Genomic DNA, 12,370 nt, shown 5'->3' with positions numbered 1-12,370 from the left:
ACCTATTAACTACATATTACACTAATCAGACTTCAGATGCATACAAATAATTGTTTTCTCTGTGATACATATCGTCAAGTGAGATGTACTGTACATATCAGCCAGAACCTCAATCAGGGGTAATTATTATTATTATTATTATTATTATTATTATTATTATTATTATTATTATTATTATTATTATTATTATTAACTATGAGGTCATATCGTGACTGTCTGTTTGGAATGGTAAAATGAATTTCCATTTTGCTGCCATCATTGGCCAATCTGTAAACATATGTTGCCATCATGTGCCCATATCTGAGAAATTTTCACCAGCAAGCATTGAAAAAACAGTACCAGTATGTATATGGGTATATTTGTATGTTTATAGTGGAAGTGGAAACTAATCCGGCATTTGCCTTTTAAATAACTAGTTTTACAGTTATTTTATAATCTAGGAAATCACCAAAAATCCCTTATCAGATTGGCAGAACCTGGGATTAAACCCGAGACCTCTCAAATACAAGTCCAGTGTCTTACCACTAAATCACCTGGCTCGATGATAAGTATTGTGACGTTGCAAAAGTATTTCTTGAAATCTTCGCGAAAAAAATATATATTCAGCATCCTTGATCTGGAAAAAATTATTTTGAGAATGCTTTTGTTATGTACACAAATTTCTTCTGAAGTATTGAACGGATTTCGTTCGTATTCCCTGGATATGCACAGGATATATAATTTTTAGTAAAAATTAATGGGTGCTTATTTGAAATGAAAACCACACAATTATGCTCCACTCAAAAAAAAATTGTACGATTTCCCTGGTGACTCTTTTTAATTACGTAGAATGAACTGACAAATGACGCAGGACCACTCGCTATTGACAGAAAAATGTTTTAGAGCTGCCAGCAGAAATTATTTATTATAAGCTATACTGAATTATTTATGCTTCTTTTGCTAACTTACTAGTATTTGAAAACCTGACACTACAGATCACGCCAGTTATAGCAAAGAACAGAAGAATGAGCTCATTATCCAAGATTTACCATCCCTTGTAACACATCTGCTGTTACATACTGATGAACCACTTAAGCTTGGTTTTAAATTTAGAATTAAAAGGGAGGAGTCCTAGTATAGGTACTATTGATATATAGTAGGCCTATTTGAAATTTATATCTTCCAAACATTGATTGTAGACAAAAAATAGTCATATTTTATGTAAAGTTGTGAAGAAATAATTACAAATATCTTTTAAAACTGTACAATTTAAAATTAATTCAATTTTATTAATGGATATTATAGAGAATTTTCTTTGTATGCAATCCAGCAAACAAAAGTTGATCTTATTTTTTGTGTGCATATAAAATCATTTCATTTATGTACACACTGATATGTCTTTTGAATAACATTAAAAAAACAATACAATGGTAATATCATTTATAATAAAGGAACTGAAACCGAACTGTTGCGGAATGCGTAAAAATATGAGGAAATAATATGTCCTTCGCTCGTTTTTCAGTAGGGTTTTTGTATTTTATTGGGTTATTTTACGACGCTGTATCAACATCTCAGGTTATTTAGCGTCTGAATGAAATGGAGGTGATAATGCCGGTGAAATGAGTCCGGGGTCCAGCACCGAAAGTTACCCAGCATTTGCTCGTATTGGGTTGAGGGAAAACCCCGGAAAAAACCTCAACCAGGTAACTTGCCCCAACCGGGATTCGAACCCGGACCACCTGGAGTAGGGCTTTTATCTTGAAGACCATACAATAAGATTACCGTGATATGGAAGTCTGCACATCACTAGGGAAGAAAATAATCAGTTGTTTTGAATATTTAAGTGAGAATTAAATAGTTGTCGTTTGCATTTGCGAATCGTAATAAAAGCAAATCTGCTTTGCATTGTCAGTTGTAAAGACCATTTTTATTTTTGAATGTGGTTTTTCATAGATTTTTTTTATTTCCCTCGTGAATGTTTTCTTTCGTATTGCTGTTAGTTGGTAATATAGGTATAGTGAATCCAACTAACGATAGAGTTCCTAGCTGCGCACACAAGGTCACGAGACACGAATGGCTTTCACTGTAGCACATAGAATGTTTATTGTGAAACATTTAGTGAGGGAAAAAGTTTACAAGAAATTGAAGAGTATTTTAGACGATAGTATACGGAAACACGAATCCTTTCACAATCGTACGCTTGAGTTACAGTACCTACTATCGGAGATGTACGGTACTTGTGTGTAATAAAAAAATGACTCTCGTAAATAAAAAAACTTACGGACGAAAGGGATTATCTGAAGATGCGAGAAGGAATTGGAAACTGGTCACTCGTCAGATTTTTACTTTTAGAATTACAGAAAAATGTCTCTTGTGTGCAATGAAGTAAAGACTTGTGTTATTCTTATTTCCGTAAGGCCTATGCTTTGTAAATTATAATCCAAGAACATAGATAATTACTGTCCTATGCTACAAAGCCACAGTGGTTCATTTTCCCGAATTTCTGACCAAAACTCCAAACCTGAAACATATAGAGGAGGATTGTTTGTTGTTTTAAGTTGAAGAGGAAGGACAGGGCATGTAAACATCGCATATCTTATCTCTCATTTCCAGTCCTGTGCTTGTAAACACATGGCTGAAAATGCGCCTCTTTTATTTTGTCCTTTCGGTTTGTTTACAAAGTTTTATTAAGTTATGCCTATTTATTAATTTCTTCTTCATGCTGATGATATAATTTAGATCTTAATGAATCAATTACATTCACTGATTAAATTTCCAACTTATTTATTAACACAGTTAAGAAGTTGGAAATGTGATCAGTGATATATAAATGTGTATATAGAAAAATGAAGGAAAAACAATTACATTTATTAAATATCTTGTTCCTTTAACATAGTATTATCCTTAAGTCTTTACTTTCTGAAAAATAAAATACTACGAACGACTCTATTCATCATCATCATCATCATCATCCAAACAAGTTTTGGACGACTCTATTCAGCCGAACACAAAAAAACAAACACGACAAAAGGTTTTAGGTAACTTCAAGAGGGCTATAATATATCTAGCCCTCTTGAGTAACTTGGATTGTTATTGCCTCTTCATGTCGAGTAGACTTGTATTTCTAACCCCCTCTCTCTATTTACCTCCCATGCTACCCCTAAAGCGTCCACGCTTTGATTATGTCGTGAGCTTACCGAAAAAGATTGGTAAATGTCATTGTTTTCCTATGTAGTTACAACGTTTTCAGTAAGCCCACGATATGTAGCCTACTTGACATGGGCAGGATGAGTGACGTGGAAGGTCACATTGTAATGGTGGTATGACAATATAATACTGTATTAGCAACGTCTTTAGTATTGGTAATTAGGACACTCATTATTTTAAAAAGATGTTCCCACCACAATAAGCAAACACTTTGAGTGACTTTTCGGCACTACAGGTATCCGACAAGGAAAACTCAGTGCGCAGAAACCAACGGGCATGACTGTCTCGCGCAGATGACGTATGCTCCCGTTCCCAGCATGCTCTCTCGCCTACTGCAGGGTGGTAAGAGGGGTATAGCATGCGCGCCGCGAGGAGTCCGAGCTGAGTTTTCCTTGTAGGATACCTATAGTAAAGTTAGCGTGGGTTTAGGACTATCTTTCTATTAGAATACAGGGATACTAAAGACAGGATACACAAAATACAAAAGAGTAAATGGCCGTAACAAAAACATAATTTGACAATTGTACTAACTTATGTAAGATATTATCACTAACAATCACGAAACGTACTACGATTTCAAAATAATGTGTAGGCCTATGCTGTATGAAGAATCCAGTAGTTGGAATACATCTTTGAACGCCACCCTACTGTGGAAATAACTTATTTTTTGTCGATTTCTTGTTTAAATTCGAATAAATAAATAAACTCAAATTCTCATTCGTATGAACTCTCTTTTCAAAACACAAACTTTTTACTCTACATTTCGATTTCTCATAATCTACTCGACAAACTTAAATGGCCTCTGACCGAGTAGAAAGGTCAGCTTACCTTGCCGCAAATGTTTGTATTGTTTAATGCAGGTGGTCGTGTATTAATGGATCTAAAATTTCAATTAGGTTTACGATGTAGCTACAGCTCTCTTATACTGTCCGATGATGGGCTCCTGAGTCCTCAGAGGTATCGCAGTAATGTGAGGGTGTAATGGCTGATAAACCACTACGGTGGCTGAATGGTCAGATCTCCGGCCTGTCACGCAGGCGGCCCGGGTTCGAGTCCCGGTCAGGATGAAAAATCCATAGTGACACTTGTGGCGGACAAGTCGCAGTTGGAGTTTTTCTCGAGGTTCTCCCATTTTTCCCATATTAGGTATCTATATCATTCCATCTCCATTTTCTCCATTTCGTCATAATTCCATAGCACTCCCCGATCGCCGGCTTGCGACGCATGGAGGGGGCTGGCCTAGGGACGAGGGGGATTGCCTGCTCGAAACCTAGGTACACAGCGAACCTTAGTGTAGTCAGCCGGTGTGGGTTTGGGAATGCACCTAGCTTGAGGGCTAGCGCAATAGATCGTAACAGGTCGCAGTGCTGGACCATAGTGATCCCCTCCCGTAAATTCCATCCCATTCCATTCCAATGGCTGATAAGCTTGCGAGAAAGAACTATTAACTACTTTACTGAAGAAAAAAAAAAACAACGTACATGCCCCAGTCCAGTTGCTGCACTAATTCAAAATCAGTCTCAGATTAAGCTTGGAAGAAAACGTACAATGCTGTATAACTAACAATGCACTGTATGATTTATTATATTTTTGGTCAGCCACGAGTCTGGATGGAGTGGTCTGAATGAGGCAGTCTAAACTTCTCCATGACCAAATTCCACGAGCCATCACTGATTGTTATATTACCGTATATTTAATTTGATAAATTGTAATGTTATAGTGGATTATTTACCTTCTACTATTTGCATACATGCTGATAGATGGGTACGAATTAATCGATACATTCATGTTTAAAATAAACCAGCCAGGAAGAAGAGTGCCTAAGCTTCTTTAATTCATGTCACGCTTTTCATTAAGGTGCAGAAGAACAGCTCAAATGCATTTTTTGTTTGGTTATTTAACGACGCTGTATCAATTACTGGGTTATTTAGCGTCGATGGAATTGATGATAATGAGATGGTATTTGGCGATATGAGGCCAGGGATTCGCCATAGATTACCTGACGGTTGGGGAAAACCTAGGGATAAACCCAACCAGGTAATCAGCCAAAGGTGGCGGGAATCGAACCAACGCCCGAACGTAACTCCGGATCAGCAGGCAAACGCGCTACCGCTTGAGATATACCGGTGGCTGTATATTGTTAGTTCGACATTCAAGGTAATAATCACAAGAAGGATATGTATGACCACTAACTAATGCTAAAAACTTTGGTAGGCCTACCAGTAAACTTAAATATCTGTACCAGTAAGTACTATACTGGTTCTGTCCTTTCGAGAAAAATACATTCCAAAAACCCCCGACTTTTGCCCAAAAAATGAAAACACTAAGAAAAAATGAGCGGAAAACATTAAAATTCGAAATAAATAAAAAAATCTAAAATTCCCAACTTTCGCAAATACATTCAAAACACAAAAAATTCGCAAATAAATTCAAAACACAAAAAATTCGCAAAAACTTTAAGTATAGGCAACTTCAAAGTTACGTTTCAATTTATAATAACGATCAACTCGTTATGCCCTCTTGAACATCAACTCTGCTAAATATCCGACATCCGTAAATACAACCTCCACACAAACCACCATCACGAGACGTAGAATTACACGCTCCTTCCATCATCAGAACTAGCTAATCTCAAAGTGACAGAGATAAAACAAAAACACGAAACGTAGAATTACACGCTCCTTCCATCATCAGAACTAGCTAATCTCAAAGTGACAGAGACAAAACAAAAACAATCGAATATCGAATTAATGTGATGTAATCAAACATCGATTTATAACGTGCGGCTCGCGACAGAATCTTGCGCGGACTTGGTTAATAAAAACCTAAACTAACCAAACCTAACCTTCGTATATGCAAGATGTTTAACCAAACCACGAAGGGAACTGCTCGTTTTGATCTGGAATATACACGCGAAAATAAATTCATGTAAGGATCAAGCCGGCACTGCATGAGAGGTCAGCGCATGCACCAGAGCCAAACGGTTCCTGTCCTGTTATAAACATCAAATACAAAATGGCTGACCACGACTTCCAATCGGCCGATAACCATAAGTACGTAAATTATATAATAAATCTAAACTGCGATTGTTTCCCGCTCACTTTTTCTAAGTGTTTCCACATTAGGAACAATAATCAGAAGATTTTAAAATATTAATTTCATTAAATCAAAAACCAGTATTTATAGGTCAACATCCTTATGTAGCCTACACTACAAAACTCACAAAATATCAGGAATCGAATTCTAAACCCTTTGGTAATATTCTCTAAGGATAAAATAATTAACTGTCTACAGACGGCAGTGCACTCAATCCAGATCTGACAGAAATTTAATCCTTCTTGAGGTTCACTTGTAACACCGTTCCACTACTCTTTCATCGTACTTATTAAAATATAATATAAACCTTAAAAAAAAGTAAAACTTTTAAAAGATATAAACTATTAGGCCCACCTTTTACCTTTTTTTATAATAATTTTAACACTTATTAAAAATGTTAAGTTTTTAAAATTAAAAAAAAAAATTAATATGCATATAACTTTTATAGGCCTAACTTACATTTCATTGTAGCTGTTCCATTCATCTTGGTTCATGGGTTGCTCCTGGGACGATCCTGCAGTAGGCTGCTTGAAATTTATGGCATGGCGAGAACGGAAACTTTCCAACCAACCATTTGACGCTTTGAAGTCTGGCCTACCAAGTCGTTCTGCTGCCAGTTTTGCTTGAGCTTGTAATACTCGACCAGTAATGCTGAAATTATTTGATTTCGCCTCAAGAAACCACTGCCAAACAGCTTTATTGATATCTTCGTTCCCCGTTTTCCTGAGTCTTCTTTTACGCGAACCGGCGCCCAAAACGCACTGTTCAAGTATTTCAGATTTCCTCTTTAGAATTTCGTAAACTGATGTTTTGCCACATTTAAATTTTTCAGTCAGTTCTCTTACACTTAGACCCTCATTTTCACTACAATTTATAAGAGCCGCTTTCTCATTTAGTGTAAACACACGCTTATTTGGACTCGCCTTTGCAGGATTTTCTTCGTTTACCGGAGTTTCCGGACATTCGAGCTCCTCTTTAACTTCTTTAATTCCTAGGTTAGAGTTTCCGTTCATAATTGAAATGATTTATTATTCTCCTCAGTACTGACAGGTTTAGGCGTAATTAATAGGCCTAATCTGGGTGATTTTGTGCAATTTAGTACTAAATTGCCACTTATTACAGAACACCTAGAAGATATACAATATACACAAACTGTAAACTAACCTAAAACAGAAATTTACTTTATTAAGAAGTTCACCTGTTAGCACGTATCAAATTACCTGCTTCAAAGCGGACAGTTCATTCCGTCTCATGGAGTAATGAGAAGTAGTCGTATAGTCTTCCGCAATGAACAGTTTCCGTGCCACTTCGCTGCATTTTGACTTGTGTAAGACGGAGGTCTTTTATCTCGAATCCCATGCTTTATACATAGATGACGACTTCACCTTTGGTTGTTGTTATGTAGATTATTAGGCAGATTAAGATGCAGTACACGTAAATTATTAATAAAGCTGAGTTATTTATACGCAAACTCATGTTAATTTGTAACCATATTCACGGCCCGTTCGATCGTTAACACTTCGGCCTAGTTCCATCTTGGTAGCGAGGGCAGTGCTGCCAACTAAGTTTGAAGTCCCCTATCAGACAACGCCCACACACCGTTTCTTCTTCGCAAAATAATGACAAGAAATGAATCATGTTCGTACAGATATATCTAAGTAGAGATACTAGAGATGTGCACTGTATTCTTAACATTATATGGAATTATATGTATTTTATATAGATACCAAATTGAGCATAATGGATCTTCACATACACAGAACATTTTGCTTTGAGGAATGCACAAAAAGTTAACAATTTTTGTCACTCGCTTCTAGATTCTCTGTGCCCGCTAACAGAAAATTATGAGCACTGAAACGGAGTTTCGAAATATTCTTCGGTGCCAGGGAATGCGAGAGTGCTGTACACCCTGGTCCTACAGAACTTCATCTTGGAACTCGATTCGGAAGTGGAGCAGAGGGGTGAGAGTGTATAAAATTTGTACTGTTTGCTGTCTGTTAGCAGCACAGTTCAGCAAGTTATGAAATGATTTTATCAATTAGGCATACAGGTCTAAGGACAATGTATTAAATTTAAAAATTTTCTAATTTTATTGGAAAACCTATGCATTAAATTTTATCAGGCGTATTATTATTATTATTATTATTATTATTATTATTATTATTATTATTATTATTATTATTATTAGTCTATTATTTTGTTAGAATTTATTTCTCTAAAACAGAACATGGTACTTCTTGTCAACAAGAAAACTAAAGGAAGCACAATTTTTTATTTAAGGACTGCCTTCTGCTAGATCGAGATCTAGGCCTATATACTGGTAAAAGGGTGATTTTACTCATAGTTTCCGCTTACAAATACTATCAACATAAAAATATTGTTGTATATTGCTCGTATGTTATAATAAGATGGTTTTATACAATAATCCCCACCTTCCTGAAATGTCCAGGATGAATTACTGGAGAATCGAAAAATTCCAGTTCACATGCGCTGATTAGTTTATATCCACACAATAAAACAATCCTACATTACACCGACTGCACACGTGCTGTTATTTTGAACAGACTAATTACTTTAACCGTCAAGGTTATTCCTTTCTCTACGCCTATCCATTGACACTACCCTCTCCATCTTCTTAATTTCACCTGGACCTGTCGAGATATGAACGTGCGGCGCATAGTGGTCGGAAGACACTTATGTGACGCGAAAAATCCATTTTACGAAACTTTTCTAAATGGATCCACGGGTTCGCCGATCCCTTGTCCAGGGGTGTAGGCTAAAACAATGACAAAAAATAAACAATCTGTCATTTCGTCCGTATTGCGACCGTAAAATCAACCTACCAACTTTCACCATTGTAATGTGTTTATGTGACTCTTTTTCGTGATTTTATTTTTCCTATTGACAACGTAGAAATTTTAAATGATTGAAGCTTACACTTTTTTATTCGGACCTTTAAGAGTGCTCAGGTCGAAAAATTCTTTACCTACAAGTTTGTATTGGCCTTACTTTTATGAAACTCCGTAACTTTATTCAGTTTATTCTGGAAATCGCATTTTTTTTTTTTTTTTTCAAATTTTGCACAGATGCTTATTATAATGTATAACACCAAGTAATGAACAATCATATTGATACATCTTAAGACTCATTTATAGTGTATGTTAAATAATCTGGAGACGTATTCTTTTTTTCGGTTATAAATGTTGAACATTACAAATATATTTTTATACAGTACCGGTTCCTAACATTTTAACATATGGCTCTTAAATATTCACACTTCTGCCTAAGATAATTTTAAGAAATGGTAGGCCTATATTAAAATCAATGTTTTGAATTTTCAAAAGAAAAGAAAGTAATTTAAAGATCTTATCAATATAGATAAACAATTTATCCAAACATAATGAAATTCATGTGGCAAATGTAAGGCACGAATGTATAGAGTTTTTAAAATTTTGATCCTTATAAGGTAAATAGTTTCCAAGATAAAAAAAAATAAATTGTAATCTGTCAGTTATGGTCACTTCAATCTTCAATCTCCCCTTAAACTTTTAAGGAGTTAAAGTGAGAATAAAATAAGCTTGAGAATTTCAACTTTCTTCTTCACGCATTCTCGATCTGCATCACATTCGTATGGTAATGTCTGACTTTTCATCATATTCACTTATACACAATTGCATTTCTTTGTTACAGGAGGTAAAAGAAGCTTCCATTGCATGTTCTTCTATTGGTTTCTAGTTCACAGTGGTGAACACACTTTTCATCATTCAGATAGTTGTCACCTTCTTCGCGTTTACGAGACCAGTGGCGAAAATGAAATAATGTGAAAACATTTGAGCTTATGCTTATCCGTGAATTGATTATGTACCCTCTGACACACATATTATGGAGCTGGATATTATCACGAATTAATATACAGGCAGACGTAATTCAGGCATTAAATTTTTCTGCAATATTGTCGATCGTGAGTCTCCTATTTTTACAAATCAATTCTTTAGCTCTTTCTTCATTCTATCTCGCGGCTGGACGATCCGAATGCTCTGCATCACATTCGTATGGCAAGTTCTGACTTTTCAATAAATCCACTTATATCATTTCTACGAGAGAGGACACTGCACCCAAACTGAACATTAAATTTGTGCACCTGATATATGTTCTGCCGAAAAAAAAAACCATTGATCGTTGCTCCCTTTCGGTGCAATTCTCGAGTTTCGCTTCATGTTCACCGCAGCGTAGCAACTCCCACAGTAGCTCTAAGGTCAACAGGCTTGTCTGGCCGTCTAGTCACATCACACACTGCAATAATGTACCGAATATCGCGATCCTTCTCAGTCGTTTGAAAATATAAAAGCACGGAAACATTTTGAAGATCATCCGTGATTTAATTATAAACGGTAAAATCGTTCGCAATATGATAAAATAACTGAAGGGTTGATAGCAAAAACCGGACAAGTCCAAAATATTAATTTTTCAGAAAACGAAAAGAAACTGTCCCTCACGTTTCTAATATAATATAACAATCTGACATATTTTATATAGGTATCTCATATATCTACCAACTTTGGTAAAAAGTTTCACTGTTCTCTTTCATATGGTTTCTTGAAAAAAAAAACATTTGGGCATATCCATGTTTTGCAGAAAATTTTATATGTACATACATTACTTGAGAAAAAGTATATGAAATCATGTTTCATTCATATTGTGAACTGTATAAACGTACAAATAAATACTTTATAAGTGTTTTATTAAATTAAAAACTTAATGTTGAAATGATTTCATGAACAAGAAAAATAATATTGTTATGTTTATATTTTTCTCTTTCTAAATTTGTGTCCTTCAGTCTTTGAATTCTTGCCACAACAGGTATATCAAGTACCCAAAAATAATTATTCTAATAACAACACAATAAACTATGCTCAATAGTTTTTACACGTCTTGGAATCAGTTTCCCAACATGATTTATATGTTCTTCACCTTTAACTTTGGCATTTCTTATTTTGTCTTCTTTCGTTTCTTTCCTCTTTCTCTTCTTTGGTCATTGCATATTTGGATCCGGTTCATTTTGATGATAATTCATTTGTAAAACGAAATATCTAACCAATAACACAGACAATAACAGCTAATATGGTGATGAAACAAAAGAAGACAACACTAATGCCATCTTCATGATATTTTCTAACAAGAACCGCCCCTCTTTTGCTAGAAAACCATTGAATAATTCGCTTTTTATAGAAACGCTACATTTTCAAACACTCATTTCAATGGCACAAATCCGGTTTTTTGTATAAACTTGTTATGTCAATATATGCCGCTTGAAGTGAAGTGAAGAGAACTGTACTATGCTCAAAATTTGAATTTTTGGACTTGTCCGGTTTTTGCTATCAACCCTTCAACTGAATCATTGAGAAAAGTCTAAAACGTGCACAGAAAAAGGGTCATCTTCGTAATACTTTTTATTAACAGAAGTTTTAGTCAAATTTTAGTAAATCATCTGATTTAATTTGTACTAAATCAGAATTTTACGATTTTGATTTCAAAGACCCATTAATTTTCATGTAACGTTACACCACGGTTAAAGATGAAGTATGATGCTTGAAAAAATTAATTTTAAGATTCTCATAAAAGTACTCGTTTCAAGCATGTATAAAACCCCAAAGGCAAAGGCATAGGCCAAACGTCTGTATGTCTGTGTACAGTGATTTCTCCTGAATTGCCGTAAAATGAGGTGAATCCGACTATATGGAGTGAATCCGATCATTTGCACATTTTTCAATAATGATGAGTGTGCGCATTTCATTATAACAACAATCGCGCAGCTGATTTTTTTTTTTAAGTAATAACAGTGATCAGCTACAGAGCGCTAAGCCAACAGACTTTCTTTTGAGCATAAGTTTGTAATGTGTGCTGCGTTTGTCGTTTGTCATTGTTGTCAAATTGGTATGTCATGATATTTTTACTTTCTAAGAAGGCTCTTAGGTACTAGTTTTAATTTGCATGTGCATAGCTTGTCATTTTGATGCTACAATTTTGTGAGGTGAATCCGATCATGCGATATATAACAAAATGAGCCTTTGAAAACATAGACATGTGT

General features: G+C 35.3%; 1 protein-coding gene across 2 annotated transcripts in view; it reads right to left on the bottom strand.

The window, feature by feature from the left end:
* The window catches only part of LOC138715287 (tigger transposable element-derived protein 6-like), a 47,625-nt gene extending 39,793 nt beyond the window's left edge, over nucleotides 1-7,832 (bottom strand). The window contains exon 1 of one of the 2 annotated variants that reach the window (XM_069848045.1): nucleotides 6,742-7,832. In XM_069848045.1, coding sequence (XP_069704146.1) covers nucleotides 6,742-7,295 — 554 coding nt within the window. In that variant the 5' untranslated portion in view covers nucleotides 7,296-7,832. The remainder of the gene's footprint in view (nucleotides 1-6,741) is intronic. The other variant, XM_069848044.1, reaches the window with a different exon arrangement.
* Nucleotides 7,833-12,370: the final 4,538 nt, after the last annotated feature.

The sequence above is a fragment of the Periplaneta americana genome, chromosome 15, assembly GCF_040183065.1.
Source record: "Periplaneta americana isolate PAMFEO1 chromosome 15, P.americana_PAMFEO1_priV1, whole genome shotgun sequence".
Taxonomy (NCBI): domain Eukaryota; kingdom Metazoa; phylum Arthropoda; class Insecta; order Blattodea; family Blattidae; genus Periplaneta; species Periplaneta americana.
The sequence above is the reverse complement of the archived record's forward strand: the minus strand, read 5'-3'. Positions and strand labels throughout refer to the sequence as shown.